We start from the raw sequence: 16872 nt of genomic DNA, 5'->3' as shown, positions 1-16872 counted from the left end.
CGAGAAGCTGCCAAAAGTAAATACTTGTCCATCCAGTAGAAGAACAGCAGTGTGGTTACTGCCTGCTGTCACTTGGACACTGGGACCTGGGAGTGCCTGGACCAAAGTCGGCGATCCCCTAAAGTTGATAGATAGTTGATAAAGATATGTAGTTGGATTCTGAATGCTTTTTTGTACTAAATAACTAAATAATCATATCATGTACCTGGAGTTGACATCACCATGCCCAAGCTGTCCATGCTGTCCATAACCAAATGTGTAGACATCTCCATTTACCATTAGAACCACTGTGACATGAATGATAATGCCATGTTTATAAATGAAGATTTGTTTAACATTACAGCACAACAGAATTTAAAGTTACCCGAGTGGTGGAAACCGCAGCTGACCTGAACCGCTCGCAGCTCACAGTCAAACCTTACTGCTCCAGGAGGGTAGGTGGTGATTTTGCTGGCATCCTTTTCTCCTCGTTCACTGCTCCCATCTGTAAGGCACATACAAGAGTAAGTGAAAAATGATTCAGATAGGAGAGAAAGTGTATCCACTGTTGTTCCTGCAAACGGCTGGAAAAAAGACTGGAGTAGTGGAAGGACCGAGAAGAGATAGGAAAAGAGAACCAAAGCACAAATAGTCCAACTCCATCATAAAAGGTTTTAGTGGATAGTTTTTTGTTTCAATAATAAAGCACACTTCAAAAGATCTCTCACAACTTAAATGTGTTGTAACTGTACTTTTTTTTATTTGACTTTCCCAATTACTACCAACAAAATATATAGTTCAGACACACAAATATTTGGCATTAACCACTGAATGGCTGGCTGAAATTCCTGAGCAGAAATTTTAAACAAAAACTATAGACGGCGCTTAATGGCAGACACTCACAAATACAGTTGCTGTAGACAAAGCAAAGTGACAGTGATCATAAAGTAATATATAAAAAAAAAACTCAACTTGCAGTTTTCTCATCATTCCTATGTATATGAAGCAAAGACACTGATTAACAAGATCTTGAACCAAATCATTATATAAATATTTATGAGTTGGGGTAAAGAAAAATCTCATAACAGACCCCTAAAATTTCATTTCTGTCAATAATGTGGTATATTATTCATAAATTACACATCATAATAAATATAGACCATTCCTGATAGATCCTTGTCAGTAGTAGTCAGTAGCAATTATTTTCTCAAGGGTATTTTTTTTTTAAAAGCTGAAAAAAGAATCCGGCCTTTGGATAGTGAGAAAGGAGGTGGGCGGGACAGCCACATTGGGAGATGAGTCAAAGGGGTGTCTCTGCACCCATTGAATTAGTGAAGACCATAGTACCTTTGTGCTTGTCCCGTTTATGCCTTAGTGCCTGAAGGGGTCTTATTCTGGCTAGGGCCTGCTCACGTTGGTTCATAAAAATGGGACCAGGAAAAACAAGAGGGCCTGAGGGAGAAAGAAACTTTCACATGCATGCACAATGCACACAAATGGGAGAGAACACATGATAATACTACACCACAACAATACACGCACACTGAAAATTTATGAACACAAGCAAGGGGGAAGTCACCAAAGTTCAACACCCAAGCTCACACAGCAGTAAAGCGTACTGTTAGCGTCACCTACAAATTCTCTCTGCCTATGTTTATATACAGTGTAGAGGTGTATCTTGCTAAAGCAAGAAAAATCAGGTCATTACTGTATGCACTCTGGTCCAATTAAGGACTGCTGCACATATCCATACCTCGACCTTCTTCCAGTCGATGTCGCCGGTTGATCCTTTGCCGTTTCTCTTCTTGACGGATCTGGATGTGCTCTTCAATGTTAACTCCTGGAGGGGGAGGGACAGGCACAGCTAAAATACAAAAGACCCGAGGTACAGGCAGTCCAGACAAGATGCAGACGAGGAGAATGGGGAAGACAGAGCAGAGCAGACACTTCAATGAATAATGGAATGATGCAATGAAAAAGCAATGATTTTAACACACAAAAAAGTCAAATAAGAGGTAACACAGCCATAAATACTGCATTCAACTGGAAATAATGGTACAAAAGAAGCGAAAGCAACAGTGCAACGGTGCAGCATACAATAACTTTCAGAGCAGTTTGTTCAGATTCTGAGAAATTATGTTACGCATGTATTGATGCTGACCCTGGGTTAAGATTGAATAAGGTTTACCACATGCAGTTTCAATACGTAGTTAAAGGGCCCATATTAAGCTATTTTTTAAAATCTATGTTATAATGTTGTTTCCTCATCCTTCTCCAGAGTTTTGTTTCATTCAAACATGTTTAACACACAAATTCTGCATATTTAGACTTCAAACACTGTTTTTAAACTCCATACACCTTCACTAGAATCATTTAGATAATATCAGCTCTACAATTTCCAATCTCTGCTAAAGAATAGGTAAAAGGGAGCTGTTAACTTGAAGACTACCACTTGATGCATTTTGAGCTGTAGACAAACCAATCATTAAGGGTTACTCAAAAATGTGTAAATAAAATAAAATACAACTCTAGGTATGTTTTGAAAGATGTAACAACATTCTAACATGGCTTAAAGGACCTTTAAAAACTTGAAACGACAAAGGTGTGTGATTTTTTATATATTAAAAAAATATATATATTATATATATATATATATATATATATATATATATATATATATATATATATATATATATATATATTTTTTTTTTATTTTTTTTTTTAAATAATGTGTCACTTGTCATACCTAATAGAAGGTCAAGGGGAATCATTTCTTTCACTGCATCAAAGATGCCCCGCTGCCTTGCCTCCTGACCATCCAGTTCTCTGGCACAAGCTTTACAGCAACCACACACTGAGCAGCCAGACTCTCCAGAACCACAGCCACAGATCCTGGGGGGTTTAACAGATTTAGTTGTTCTAACAGGCATAATAAAGTTCAATTAAGTAAATACTACTACAGATTACAATATGCAATGTTTTAAAGGTAATTGTTTATTCTTTCTTACCCTCCTGGTACTCTGTCAGGACGCCCACTACTGACACAGCTTGCCCCATAGCCTGTACAGTCTCCACACACTGTGCAGACCATGCACTGATCCAGTTTCCATTTATGCATCCCTGGCTGGCACATCATACTTTTTTCTTCTTTCTCCTCTAGTTCATCCTCCAGGTCTTCATCCATTGCTGTAGCCATGCTCTCCACACCAAATGCTAATATAAAAGGTATGGTTAGAAGACAAACAAAAATCAGCAGAGCTGAATTGGTACTAAGTATATAACTGTATTTAAATATAAAAAATCCACCTTTTCCTGCCTGGCTTATAGCTCCAGTATCTCTGCCACATTGACCCTTGTTGTTGACACCAAAAGTCCACACCTCTCCACTTTTGGTCAACACGCAGGTGTGGGCTTTCCCCATAGCAACCTGAGTTACAAAATGGCCTTTCAGATCCGTAACCTGGCCTGAAATGAGGAAAGACAATTAAGATTGAATTCTGAAGTTATTTTCAATTTGTCACATACACAAAATAAAATATGTAGTGAAATGCTTATTGTACCTTCCAGGAAACAATAAAAAATAAGTAGAATAGAAATAAATAAGAAGTGGCTTACATGTGCTGTCACTGTAAATGGCATCTTTCCCAAACATGTACAGTTCTCCATCCTTTGTAACAATACTGCTACTGCCATTGTTGCAAGCTGTGTACACGGCTGTTTTTGTTTCTAATTTGATCATCTTCTTGGGTTTGTAGGGCTTAGGTTGTCTGCGACTTTTAGCTGTGACACAATGAAACAAATATGGTATACATTAGCTTCCATTACTGCACTTCTTGCTCAAAAGTGAAAGCAGGCATCCTGTTATTGGTGACAGCTCAGTTGTTATTTTTAGTTTTTCTTACTGGATTCTCCATCTTCTCCTTTACTGGCAGAGCCAGTAAAAAATACACTTCCATCTTCAGCCACAAGCAGTGCATGAGAGCCGTCATGTCCAACTGAAAATTGAACAATTTTGGGAGATTTGGTCACTGGCAGTTCCACCCACTTTCCTGCTGAGGGTCCACCTTGCTTGATACCAAGGCTCTGATATTTTCCTGTATAGTATATCTGAGGAAAAAAAGGTCAAAGACAAAGTTTAAAAGCACAGGAATGCAAATTGTGTTGTCTTCACATCCTTATAAACAACAATCCTTTACTGGGTTTTACATAAATGTTTCATTCACAAACTGTGAATGAGTCCATGGTCACTAACACAGGGTCCCAGGGTGAATAATAAGTGAACTTTGTACCATGATGACACATATAGTTATAGTTGTAGGTAATCTATGCAAAACTGTTGTTGTGGTAGACCTTTTCAGAAACTGTGCAAAAAGCAGCTACTCTTGGCTGCCATTTACTTAAGAGGCACAGTGCATCACACCTACAGCATGAACCCACATCCACTACAACACAGAACCACCTAAACAGTTTGGATTTTGTCTTTAAAAGCACATTATTGTTGCTTATAACAAAGTATAACTTCATCACCAAACACAACACTACTTTTCACAGCAAACCAGAAACTGAGAAGAAGAAGTCTGCAGAGTCACCTTTCCAGAGGCTGTTTTCATGAGAGCGAACTCCCTGCCAGCTCCAATAAGTGCTGCCTCTTCATCAAAACCTGTACCTGAGACAGAGATAACCTTTTATAAACAACTTTTCTGAAACAGATAGTCCTCTTAGGCCAATACAATAGAACTATTACTTACTGATGATGTGTAAATCCTTCTCCAAGTCAAACAGTGATATTCCACAAGCATGCAGACATTTTCTCGCAAGCTTGAGCTGCAGTTCCTGCTGCAGAGCTGGGTCTAGGCTCATTGTATAGATCCGAACCACAAAACCATCCTGAAGGTGTTAAGACCATAGATGTCAGTGATAGACAAGAAAATAAATCATCTTCATTGATTAAATTAAAATGAGTAAATGAATAAATATATGTGATGAACACTGTAGGTATATTATAGCAATCTAGAATATCTTAAGTAAAATCTGACACATAGTACATTTGGCCCAAAACCATTTTCTGCTACAAAATTTACCAAAAGGCTGATGCTTGATTACATAATACACACTGCCATGATGGTTACAATAGTAGAGTTACAACAGTTGAATATCTCCCCCTCCCCCACTCATACTACATTGGGCTTCTTAGAAGATTACATTCTCTGTAGAATAGTTGTATGTAGTGCCAGTGTCATTACTGCAATGTCACATATAACCATCTACACTCACTAAATGCATCAGGGTTATATGACGCAACAGATGTAATCTCCTTGGGAAAGACCACAGGACTTAATGCTCCCTTCAAATCAGAACAGTTTGTAGCCTACAGATTTTAATTAATTTATTCATGATCCAAATCCAAAATCTAGATATTGTGTCAGTGTTTAAGTCACCAAATTGCCTACAGCATAAAGAAGCAGTGGTGGTTAAGCTCTTCAATTTTTAAAAAATGTTTAAAATGTCAATGATTAAAACACATTCAACATACATCTTTGCAGGCTGCGATTTGGTTGATATATTCTCCATCAGTAAAGATGATGTTTTGTCCATCAGAATGTTGTCCTTTAAAGAGGAGATATCGATAATTATATAACTCAATTTATGTCAGACTATTAAAAAAATAAACATATTCCATTACCTGGCATAGAGACGGTTCCCTCATGTTCCAGTGTCTCAGGGTTGATCTTAAGAGCTGTCATACTGTGGTTACTAGTATCACGGTATAACAAGAACCCCTGAAGAGGACAATGATAACTCAGTATCTTTTGTACAACTAAATGAGTTTGTAAACTACGTAAAAGAAACACTACCTGAGCAAAACCCAACCATGATCTTTTCTCCTTTCGATTTCGGATGCGAGATGTGGAGTTGTACACATGGCCCTGAAAGACATTCCCAAGAGACCAGTAAACTAAATTAGTCGAGAGCATTTTAAACATGTATATTGCAGCAATCTGTCCCACATACCCTGACAGTCCCACTGTAGCCAGAGCCAACTTTGTAAAGGCCATCTTTGCAGAGCAAATACAAGAAGGATCCATCCGTTTGAAGAAGACAGCGCTCATCTTCATCTATGGAGACTTCTTTTAGAACCCATTTGTTCATCAGGGCTGCACGTTTGATACCATTACTAAACCAATCCTGAATCTGAATCTTCCCCACTAAAACAGCTTGCACACTTCTCTGCAATGCATTCAAAATAGTGGGAACCTACCAAAACAGAAAAGGCGTTAGGTAAAGAGCTTAAAGCGTAAAGATATGTTATGTGACATTTTGTGATTTTTTTTTTTTACATTCCCCTACAATGATGAAATTTTAGCTTACTGATTTTTATTTCATGGGTAAAGGCGAAGAAAACTACCTGTATGGTCTGACAGGCATGGCTTCCATTGTTTGTAAGAATTGCAGATACAGCCTGGAGGATTTTGCCAGTGTCTCCCCAGGACACCACCAGACTGAAGAGGCAGGCACACGACAAAGCAGTGATAGCCTGACCAGTTGGGTCATTGGGGCCTGTGCTCCGTACTGTGGTTTCAAGCAACAACTGGAATAAAGACTCTAAAAAAATATATGCATTGTTTGGGTCAGTTATTTCAAACATCTTTATCTGAGAGTCAACTATGCACCTGTACACACTGCGCAATTAACACACCATTTTACATTACAGTTGTTTGTTTTGTTATTAAATTCATATCATACCTAACACATCAGGGGGCTCAGTTTGAAAGCCCTCTGGCTGTTGTCCTTGCAGCATATCCAACAAAGCCTGTAGGCTACGCAAACAAAGTGAAGGGTGAGAGAACCGTGTCTCCTTTATTAGCTCAAATACGCCGCATAACCCAATACCAATGATCTACAAAAGAAAGGGAAAAAATATATATTTATAAATTTATTAATTTCTGAAATGCAAAATGCATATATGACAATAAAGGTTGCCTTGATATGCAAATTGTGATAAACTTCATTTACATACAAAATAATCTATTATATATAGATTGCCACCCTTTTAACAGCTCAAAATTCTGACACTATTAAACTCTATGGTCCATACATCTTTATACAACACATTGAAATATTTTTTTATTTGTTATTATTTTTAGCTTTATTCACACCACTTCCCTCAGTGTAGTCATATAAATCAGCAGAGTGTGATCTTTTGTTGCTTTCAGCCATTATTTTTGCAGTCAATAAAAAACAAGGGTGCAATATCCAGAAGTTGTTAGAAATCTGAAATGTATAATACTGGACCATTAAGATTAGAAGTGAACACACTACTCTTACCTGATGGTTCACACTCACTTTTGGCAGCTTGAATGCAGGTTCACGGTACTCTTCCTCTTCTTCACTGTCAGAGTCGCCACTTTGCACTGAGCTCCTAGAAGCCAGTGCTAGGGAGGCCTCTCTCTGCTGCCAGTCCAGCACACAGTGCCGCACATTGCAGTACACATTGAAAGCAGAAGGGTTGCTGTGAAGTTTGATATCTGGCACACACAGGGCTCCATCTAAACTTTCAGCCTAGATGATAATGAAGAAAGCATATTGTTGGAGCAAATCAGAGAAAAAAAGATAACTGTGTTGCAGTCCTGAAGGAACATTCATAGCAGTATTCTGTCAGAATCAAAAAAGCCTTTTGAATATGCCCATCTGAGAAAAGAAGAATGAGCAGCCCCTCTTTTCATATCAATATTTAAGCTTGATTTATTCAAAACAAAAGACAAAACAAAAAGGCTTAAATTATAATTTTCTTTAAAATGTTTCAAATGTTTAACAACATCATTAAAGTTGTTAGATGAACAATTATCCTCCGTCTAAAACAACAACTACATCTCATAGAGACTGCCTCTTTGGATGGAGATAGAGGCAGGCAACAGTTGCCGTGGAAACGGGAACACATTAGGTCGCTCGGCAACAGGACATCATGCACAAGTCAGAGCCACTCCCATGTGTCTCACAGCTACCCATGTCTCTCCGTATCTCAGCCTACTGGCATTCTGACCAACCAAAACATTGCACTTTTATTCTGTAATCAATCAGCTTTATACCTAGTTAGCGCAATAACCTCAAAACCAGTAAATTAAACATGTTTAAAAACATTATTCAATATAATTTTAATTCAAGATAAAAACATTTCTTACCTTTGTTCTGGATTTGACTTTTGATTTGACCTTCTGACGTCTTTTAAGTTTCTTCTTACTCAATGCTTTCTTTCCCCTGGATAAATAAGACAAAAACAGTAACTTAATTGAACTTAAATAAACTTAAATACACATAATTAAACTGTCTGAGTAATGTAATCTTAAAAATACATTATACAAAAATTGGATATGTGATGCTGGCAGCACCCATAAATGTCCATAAAATGTCCAGAAATTGAGTCTCTCTCGCTCTCTCTCTGTCTTAAATGATTGCATTGCAAATTAAAGGCTGTGTTCCCAAAGCACATACACACTTCAGAAAGTGGTAATAGATAAACAACAACAAAGGACAAGTTTGAAAACTACAAATGACAGGCCAATCTGACAGAATGACGTCACCTAAGTGCATTTACTCGCTAGTGCTACTGTACTGGGCACCTGTCCATCATCCTCACCCAAACACTTCAAGAGTACGTGTGTCCAACAACATCTCTGTTTTAATCAGTTACTTTATTATTTCTGCTTGATTACTTATGATGACACCAGCAAATAGCACAACTATAATACAAAATAAATTCACAATAACAGACGATGATGTTAAGTCTGAGCGGAATTCAACACATTTCATGGTAAAAGCGACCAGGCATACATAATCTAGCTTCAGCAATACTAATAATGTAAGATCACGCCTAATATAATACCTGCCCAGGGCCGTATCTGTGCTGTACGTTTGTATGTCTGTACATGCGGAGCTAGGTTAGCTTAATTGCTAGCTACCGTTAGAGTACTAAATGACAGCGCTAACGTTAGCTAGCTTGTTTGGAGTAAACAATCAGTGCATTTAGGGTAATTTAATTGCAGCGACCATTATGATCGAGTAAATATTTGTAATTTGGAAAAAAGACATGCAGTGACACCTTCATTTATGTTTTGTTCTGCCACAGCATTAGCGTGACTGACTGATAAGAGCTAAGGAAGTCATTCCGGCAAAATGCTACTCAGCAATCTGACCCCTACACCCAAACACCAGGCTGCAGCTCTTCTTAAAATGTTTAATTGAAGAATTACTATATATCTGATTATGTCAACCAAAAATAGATGCAAAATAGTGGAGGGCATCTGTGCAGTATGCGTTGATCTAAGAAACATCATAGCTGAATCAAGGGTTATATGGCTAGCACTCATTAGCCTTGCTAGCAACTCAAAACAGCACAGCTACTGTTTATAAAATTAAGAATGAGAAGAACGCAAACCACCCACCTTCCTTGATTTATCCCTTGCTCTTTATCGCTGATAGCTGTGGTATAAATCCTCCTATACCTTTCAGCTAAAGCTCGCCCTGAGAGTAAAAGCTGGTACCGAGTCCGACAGTCTGACTGGGGTCCCTGAACTGGGCAAGACCCCATCCCAGAACCGATGGAGGAGAAGTCGGTTCCAGCAGCAGAAATAACCCGGACACCCAGCGCCATCGACGGCGAGGATGAGGGGAGGACACCTCCACCACCACCGGCGGCGGCCGCTGCCGCAGCAGCACACATCATCGTTTTGGAGAACACTGCATATATCACACAATGTCAGCCAGGCAGGATATAGCCATCACAGGTACACCACCAGTCCTTATATCCAATAGCGTCACATCATTTGATCATTCTTTGGAAAAATATTGTACAATAACACCTAGACCGTCCTGTTATTGAAAGCGCAAATTGTTGCCAATCTAGTGGTGCACCTAACCGTCCACCAATCCGTCCAAGCGCAAACTCCAATCCTCATTCAGTATCCTTCTCAGTTCAAAACAGCGCTGTTAGCAAATATAGCAAAAACACATATCCACATAAAGTCTCTCATCGTGTGTTAGATGGATTCGTCTCTTGAATATTTTTTAGCCTGGAGAGGCAGCACCCTCAGTCGGGCTGCCATCTTAGCTCCATCATCCCGACCCTCCCCTCCCAAGCAGAGTCTTGCGTCGTTAGCATGCCGGGATATTTTCATATGACAAAACTGGTTGCCGTTTATTTGCGAAAGTATGACAAATGGACTGTAGGGCACGAATGGAAAAGTAAGTTTACATGTTATTAAAAACACGAACATGAAATAGCCTTTATTTGTGATTTGTAGCCCTCTACTTTATACATGTGACAAAATTCTGAAGCAGGATCAATGCATTAATCAAGGACCTGGTGGGCTGGACTATTTTCTTTACTAAAAGCCTAGGCTCTTAGGTGTGCAAAGCCCGCGGACAAAACAGGCATATAATAGCCCACATTTTAGTTTATAGGTCCTGTAGGTATATACCTTGAACTCAAAAGTGTGAATAGTGTCAACAGGCCTATGTCATCTTAAAAAAACACTATTCATGCTTCTTATGACTAACTTGTCCCATTTGGATATCATATGAAGCCTAAAAGAAGTACGATTTAGACATGTAGGTGTATGCCTTCTACTCACTTAGCTTATGTTGCTAAAAAATGGAATAACACTGCCTTTCTCACTCTGATTATATTTTCAGCCACGGATAAAGTTGATCTACTAGACCTTTATTGGCCACTGAGCAGCCCACTGGATGAAGAGATCCCTGTAACTCTCATAGCAACCCAGGGAGCATGTTGTCCTATCAAGCATCAGCAGTGTTGACAGGTGACTCTGAACAGAAGAATTTAGCAAACATCTCCTGCGTAATCATAGGACTGGCCAAATGAACAAGGAAAACCTGTCTATTATACTATCCTCCTATCTCCACCTTGGCTTGAAAGTGTGCAAGATGCTGGTAGCTAGTAGAGTGGCTACCCATAGGCTACTGAAAAGTTTGAGAACAACTAAAGCAAACCTAGTCTACTGAATAGAGTATGCCTACAAAATATTTTAATTCAATGTTGGTGGAAGTCTGACTTTTCTTTTGAATGTTTATAACTTAATTTAAATGTCCATAACTTAAACAGTTAACCAGACAATGAAGAGGAAATCTAATGCCATCAGGTGTCAAACATTATCCTTGGAATATTGGATAAAAATAAAGCATTAAGATGATTAAAATATGTTTTTAATAAAATTATACACTTTTGAGAACCATGCAGCATTCCTACATGCAGTCATCATGCCATGGAGAGGTTTGCCCATCATAATAATGTGTCACACCTTAGAGTGTTATGCACCTTTCATACCTTTGATCAGTCACTCTCGGACACTCCCAAAGTGTACTGGCCCAGTTTGGGACATCTTTTCAGACCATTAAATGTCTTATGGATTAATGGGGTTAATTCAGTTTTCATAGTGTTAGGTATGAAAAATATGTAATTATTTGTAAATGGCCAAATTAGCCTAATTTTACCATACCTCTGATAAGACGGTATGGTATAGTATTTTCTTAATTATCCAAAATATCTGCTTTTAACACGCTGTGCAGCTAAAGTGGGCATTGTAACTATATATACAATTCAAGTTTAGATAAAGCCAGTGTGGTTTACCATCACATGTGATGTCTTCAAAAAGGTTTACAGTCTAAAGTGGTCTGTTTATTCAAAAATTTTAAAGTTTTATATACACCAAGAGGATTTGAGCACAATGGATGCCAGCTCAAGAGGCATGCTGAAAGACAGAATTCCTTGATTGTTGTCTGAGGCCACACCCTTGGCCTTGGGATCACCTCCCTTAGGGTTAAAACAGGCGAAAAGCAAAAGCTGAGATTGTAGACAGCAGATTACCCAGGTGACAGAAGCTGCCTCCTGTAAGAGTTTTATTTGCACCCTGTCCAGAGCTCTCAGTCAAGGTATGTGGTCCTTCTTTTAATGATTTTATGAATTATAGTAGGCAAGGGTTCTGTAATTGTTTTTCTTCAGTTGTACTGTTTGATCATTTATTTAATATATATATATATTTTTTTATTACTGCACTCTTACCATTTTTATTAGTTACAATCTATTTTTGTATTAATTCATTTTTTGAATGTCATCTTTCAGAGAGAAAACGCAAATAAAAATGTCCTTGGTTCATATCAATCCAAAAGCTTTTTATTAATGTTTGTCCATGGTGTAGCCTACTGAGTCCAACTGGATCAGTAAGGGTTCCCAGATTATTTGTCCCAGATGTGCATATTTTGAATATGACAGTTTATTTATTAATCTTCAAAGTTCAAGGTGACAACAAATTATTTTAGTCCATTCATAATTTTATAAATGCATTCTATATAACTTATAAGTTCCATGCAGGCTTTATTTGTACGTTTTGTAGGCAAATCGTTAACAAATGCCTACTCTTCCTTTTTGTGTCCTTAGTGTTGAGTAAGAGTGTATATGTGGTTCAAAGAGCACAGTCTTTATCTTCAATGGATAATGGCATGTTTCTCTGTTTTGCTGTCAATGGCATGTTTGAAAAAGGTGTGTTATATAAAAGGAAGGTGTGTCCTCATAGTAGACAGTGATCGAGACAAACCAGTTTGCCTTTCATACGCGAAACTTGGATTGGCATTTTGTAATTGGCAAAGTTATTTATACAGCTGTGGAAATATGCATTAATTTACTCTTCCAAGTGCAACCTTTTTTGTTGATATATAGTTCCATCTAGTGGTATATATAGTAAATTGACCGATGAATAATTTTTGTGTGAAAGGTTTGCAAGAGACAAAATGAGCAGATCCACATATAGTAAGTAATGCAGTTGTATCATTATACTAGAGAATATAGTGACTGGATTCATAAGATGACAAACAATTGTTCTTACAGCTACTTACAACAGCCCTAGTCAGGCGATAGAAGATAGCAAAAAGAGAACATCTCTCTTGAAGGACAACAGTTGGATCAAAAAACCAGATGAAGAGGATGAAACCGTTGAGTAAGAATAATTTACAACGTCATTGTAACAACACAGTAAAATCTTGATTAGGTTTCTCACTAGTTAACGTGCCACTGTGTTGATTAAATTGTTTCGCTTGTCCATAGCCGGGACCCAAACTTTGGGAGGAGTGTTTTGGGTCGATACAAGACAACTGAAACCGTTGTGAGGTAACATTATCAAATAAAAATTAATGAAAATAAAGTATTGTAAGAGGCATTTCACATGGTTTTAATATTATTGTTTATTTGGACAGTTCTGAGCCATCACAGTCAAGTACATTTACTTCAAGAACTTCAACCACTTCAGCCAGCTCAGTTGGAGCTCTGACCAAGAGGTATGATAGATGCCAGTGTTCATTATGTTTGATAGTATTTTTCTTTATTTTTTTATTCTTGTTCCTTTTATCAGATTTACTACAAATCAAGATGAACTGGATTCCAGGTTAGTGGAAAAAATATGATTATGCCCATACAGTTAGAAACTTGCTGTATAACAAATACTGGCAAATTTACAGACATGTTTATTAATGTGCATTGCCCCCTTTCAAATAAACTAATAAATATATTTCTGATCCATCTTATCTTGTAATTTTGTTTCTTATTACAGTAGCAGCCCGACCAGGACCTCTTACACCAGGAAGTATGTCATCTAGTCATCTAATTTTCACCATCAGATCAAATGTGCCAGTATATATTTAGAATATTTCTTTCTTTTACAGTACTTACTCATCAGTAACATCTCCCAAAAGGTGAATGTACTTTCCACACCGTAATGTTAAAACATTGCTTGTCTCCCCAGGAATTCTGTAGTAACAAAAATGCCTAAAACCTCCTTATCTAAAGCATAGCGTGTTCAATAGCATTTTATTAATTAGTGTGTTGATTTCTTTTGTGTTCAGTACTACAACAACTACTGTCACAGGAGATGGGAAAACAACTGAAACTACTATTACCACCACCACTCAAAAGTACTTTTTTTTTTTTTACACATTTTATCCTTTGTATAAGACATTCCTCTGTATAGGATTACTAATTTAAATCTTTGGCAGGTCATCTAACAAAACTGACTCATTCACAGAGAGAGTGTTTTCAGACAAAACAAAGGGGTGAGTAGTTACTGTTATCTAACCTGTTAAACAAAATATTTGGCATCACAAAAATCCATCCATCCACACAGGTCACTTTACACAAGCTATTCTCCAAGCAAAAAAACGACAGTAACTGAGACAACCACCACCAGCAGCAGCTCCAATGAGTAAGTTTACACTTAGCCAATTTAAAATCCCCACATTTTTTTCAGTTTTTAAAATACATTATTTTTTTCTGTGCAGTGGCGGCAACAAACTCTATGACTCCATGAAGGACAGGTAGCTACTTCGTGCCTTGTTATGCTTAATAATTATGTGCTTTCTAGGGTTTGTTTGGCATTGGTGGAGCAAAAATATGGTAGCAATGTTATTAGACTAACAATAATAGTTTTTGCTCACATATTCTGGCTTTTTGTATATTGTTTAGAGCAATAATGCATCAAAATTACTTTATTTTCTGTATTATAACAAAACAAATGTTTACAAAACTCAAACTGTGACTGTAAGAAGCTCAGGAGACACGTAAGTTCCTGACAACCACCAAGTCATTATCCAAAGTATACTAATAGTAAAAAACATGCTTTACTTTTAGTGCAGAGGACAAGCTTTATGATACTCTCATTCCTTCAACAATTAAGGACGAAAGGTAGTAGTCAATACTGCAGCTACATCTGTAATAAAATTAAACAAGTAAGACATTTAATCAATGTGTTTTTGCAGCAAAAGAATTACCACTGAGACTGTAACTATCAGCAGCAATGACCTGTGAGTGAAAAGCACATCATGATAACTGTAGTAAAAACAGCAGTAAATCAGTAAAGTTTTTTTCTCCCTTAGGGATGATGTTGAAACCACAACCTCTACAAGATCTTCCACTTCAGCGTAAGTTTTAATATTGTTTAAAATAAATTTGAATTTCTCTAGTCTTTTTAGTAAATGGCCATGCCTTTGCAGAGCTGAAGATCAATTGTATGATACTCTGATACCATTAAGCATATCTAAACCATCCACTCCAACGAGGTAAAGTGCTAAACAATACTAAACAGAAATGAAGCATAGACGTGAGCATAATTCTTTATATATTTAATAGCTCCAGTATTACCAAGAGAGACATCTATTCAGTGAGCAGCAGCGGGTAAGCAATGTGTATTAAATATGCAGACATCAGAATGTTTCCTATAATCTTAAGGTCTAAAATTCTTTATTTAGAAGCGACAGCCCAACTTTTTCATCCACCACCCGAACCAGCAGGTATGGTCTTTTTTCTTAAAGGACATTTTTTTTTTAGTAATTGCTTATGTATCCTCTTTAAATATGGAAAATGTTGAGGGTCCTTTGAATGTGTGTAGGATTGAAAGAGTCTGAGTAATAATAATTTTGGGATAAAAGTTTGACCTCCAAGAGTTTAGTATATGATTGTGGATATGATAAGCCTATTTGTTGCAGGCTAAATAAATGAACATGAATGCAGACAATCTTTTAAAAGCCTATTGTACAAAGTCTTCATGTCATTTTCTTTTACAGCTACAGCTCTTACACTGATCCCTCAAGTCGCACTTCAACCTACACTATCAGCAGTAAGACTAGGTGGGGTTTTAAAAGAACAATAAATAGCTTATTTAACAATAATAAATAAATTTTAAACATAAAATATAATATAAAACCACCAGGTAATTAGATTTAACAGACTTTTTTTTTCAGGAGCGATGACATTATGGGTGACACCTACTCCAGATCCTCTGTTAAAAATATATACACTGCACCAGAAAGGTAGAAGTTTGAATGAAATCTTGTGTTTTATTTAGTTATTTATTTATTTGCATAGTTTAACACATAATTAAACCACATTTTAGGCCAGTCCTAGAGAAAGATCTGTGCAGCAACTGCCGTAAACCCTTTATTGGAGATGCAAAGATTATCCTGGATGACAGGAAGATCAACTGTCATGCTTCCTGCTTCAAAGTGAGGCCAAATATATCTCAATATAGTGTTGTTGTTAGTATTGTAACTTAATTCTAATAAGAATTCTATGATCCATTTTTAGTGTGAAGTGTGCAACAGCACTCTGGGTCATCTGAAAGCTGGGGACAGCATGTGGATCTACAAAAACATGGTGCACTGTGAGAGATGCTATGAGGTCACCAGAGGTAAAATAGCCCATTTAGGCCCTAGCCATATATTAGTAACATTTATTTAAATAATTATTTTAAAAATGTCTTGGTTCCACAGATAAATGGAGGCGTTAACCGGTACGATAAAGATTTTACATGAAGAAAACAAGCACTTACCTTTAATAATTTATGTTATTTTTAAGAAGGGAATAGAATATGCTACAGGTTTTGTTACTCATACTTTGGTGCATTCGCTTTTTGATTTCCAGGCTTTCCTTTGCTGGATTTAAAGCAATATTTTGGGCCGGGGGCTTTTGCTGTGTGCAATATTTTGTCTGCTTAAAAATAGGCTTGCACAGTTATTATAGAATAACTGTATAGACTAAAGATCATTTATGCAACTGTATTGTACTACAGAAATATCAATGACTATAGCCTATTTTACGTGCAAAATTCTGTTATAAAGTGATGCATAATGTCTGATTTGTCTGTTTTATATTGTGTCCTCGGGAAGCGGCTATTTTAGGGTAAAATAAAATATTCTATATTGAAATGTGGGTGCGGGGTTATTGCATTTAATTTAGTCCTTGTACAGGGGACATATAAATAAAACGTTAAACGTGTCTGTGTGTAGTCTATTCTTTAACCGCACGCTGCTGACCAATAGGAGCAGAGCGTTGCCGTC

At 37.3% G+C, this 16872-nt stretch overlaps 2 protein-coding genes across 16 annotated transcripts in view; one reads left to right on the top strand and one right to left on the bottom strand.

The window, feature by feature from the left end:
• Positions 1 to 9700, bottom strand: part of mycbp2 (MYC binding protein 2) — a 33505-nt gene extending 23805 nt beyond the window's left edge. For 7 of the 13 annotated variants that reach the window (XM_055153279.1, XM_055153288.1, XM_055153285.1 and 4 more), the window contains exons 1-21: positions 9420 to 9700; positions 8160 to 8235; positions 7306 to 7539; positions 6724 to 6877; positions 6386 to 6582; positions 5992 to 6234; positions 5835 to 5906; positions 5663 to 5759; positions 5513 to 5586; positions 4728 to 4866; positions 4569 to 4645; positions 3882 to 4086; positions 3595 to 3759; positions 3286 to 3444; positions 2988 to 3192; positions 2726 to 2871; positions 1733 to 1843; positions 1327 to 1431; positions 365 to 484; positions 206 to 287; positions 1 to 118 (exon numbers count right to left, since the gene is read on the bottom strand). In XM_055153279.1, coding sequence (XP_055009254.1) covers positions 1 to 118; positions 206 to 287; positions 365 to 484; positions 1327 to 1431; positions 1733 to 1843; positions 2726 to 2871; positions 2988 to 3192; positions 3286 to 3444; positions 3595 to 3759; positions 3882 to 4086; positions 4569 to 4645; positions 4728 to 4866; positions 5513 to 5586; positions 5663 to 5759; positions 5835 to 5906; positions 5992 to 6234; positions 6386 to 6582; positions 6724 to 6877; positions 7306 to 7539; positions 8160 to 8235; positions 9420 to 9700 — 3060 coding nt within the window. The remainder of the gene's footprint in view (positions 119 to 205; positions 288 to 364; positions 485 to 1326; positions 1432 to 1732; positions 1844 to 2725; positions 2872 to 2987; positions 3193 to 3285; positions 3445 to 3594; positions 3760 to 3881; positions 4087 to 4568; positions 4646 to 4727; positions 4867 to 5512; positions 5587 to 5662; positions 5760 to 5834; positions 5907 to 5991; positions 6235 to 6385; positions 6583 to 6723; positions 6878 to 7305; positions 7540 to 8159; positions 8236 to 9419) is intronic. The other 6 variants (XM_055153289.1, XM_055153338.1, XM_055153291.1 and 3 more) reach the window with 5 other exon arrangements.
• Positions 9628 to 16810, top strand: scel (sciellin). 3 transcript variants are annotated; one of them, XM_055153348.1, is made up of 24 exons: positions 9628 to 9761; positions 10669 to 10796; positions 12765 to 12799; positions 12878 to 12986; positions 13094 to 13156; positions 13243 to 13323; positions 13398 to 13430; positions 13596 to 13628; positions 13708 to 13737; positions 13888 to 13956; positions 14038 to 14094; positions 14166 to 14243; positions 14320 to 14355; positions 14669 to 14722; positions 14797 to 14841; positions 14914 to 14958; positions 15031 to 15096; positions 15167 to 15211; positions 15286 to 15327; positions 15601 to 15663; positions 15778 to 15846; positions 15930 to 16038; positions 16121 to 16223; positions 16306 to 16810. In XM_055153348.1, the coding sequence occupies exons 3-24, from the start codon at positions 12781 to 12783 to the stop codon at positions 16320 to 16322; spliced, it is 1266 nt and encodes a 421-aa protein (XP_055009323.1). In that variant the 5' UTR covers positions 9628 to 9761; positions 10669 to 10796; positions 12765 to 12780; the 3' UTR covers positions 16323 to 16810. The 3 variants fall into 3 exon arrangements, with proteins under 3 accessions (XP_055009323.1, XP_020791949.2, XP_020791948.2); XM_020936290.2 differs by lacking the exons at positions 9628 to 9761; positions 10669 to 10796 and adding an exon at positions 11726 to 11925 and having other exon boundaries at positions 13599 to 13628; XM_020936289.2 differs by lacking the exons at positions 9628 to 9761; positions 10669 to 10796 and adding an exon at positions 11728 to 11925.
• The last annotated feature ends 62 nt before the right edge of the window (positions 16811 to 16872 follow it).

The sequence above is a fragment of the Boleophthalmus pectinirostris genome, unplaced genomic scaffold, assembly GCF_026225935.1.
Source record: "Boleophthalmus pectinirostris isolate CB_2022bp ecotype Guang Dong unplaced genomic scaffold, ASM2622593v1 HiC_scaffold_1, whole genome shotgun sequence".
Lineage (NCBI taxonomy): Eukaryota > Metazoa > Chordata > Actinopteri > Gobiiformes > Gobiidae > Boleophthalmus > Boleophthalmus pectinirostris.
This window is presented reverse-complemented; position numbering and strand designations above follow the sequence as displayed.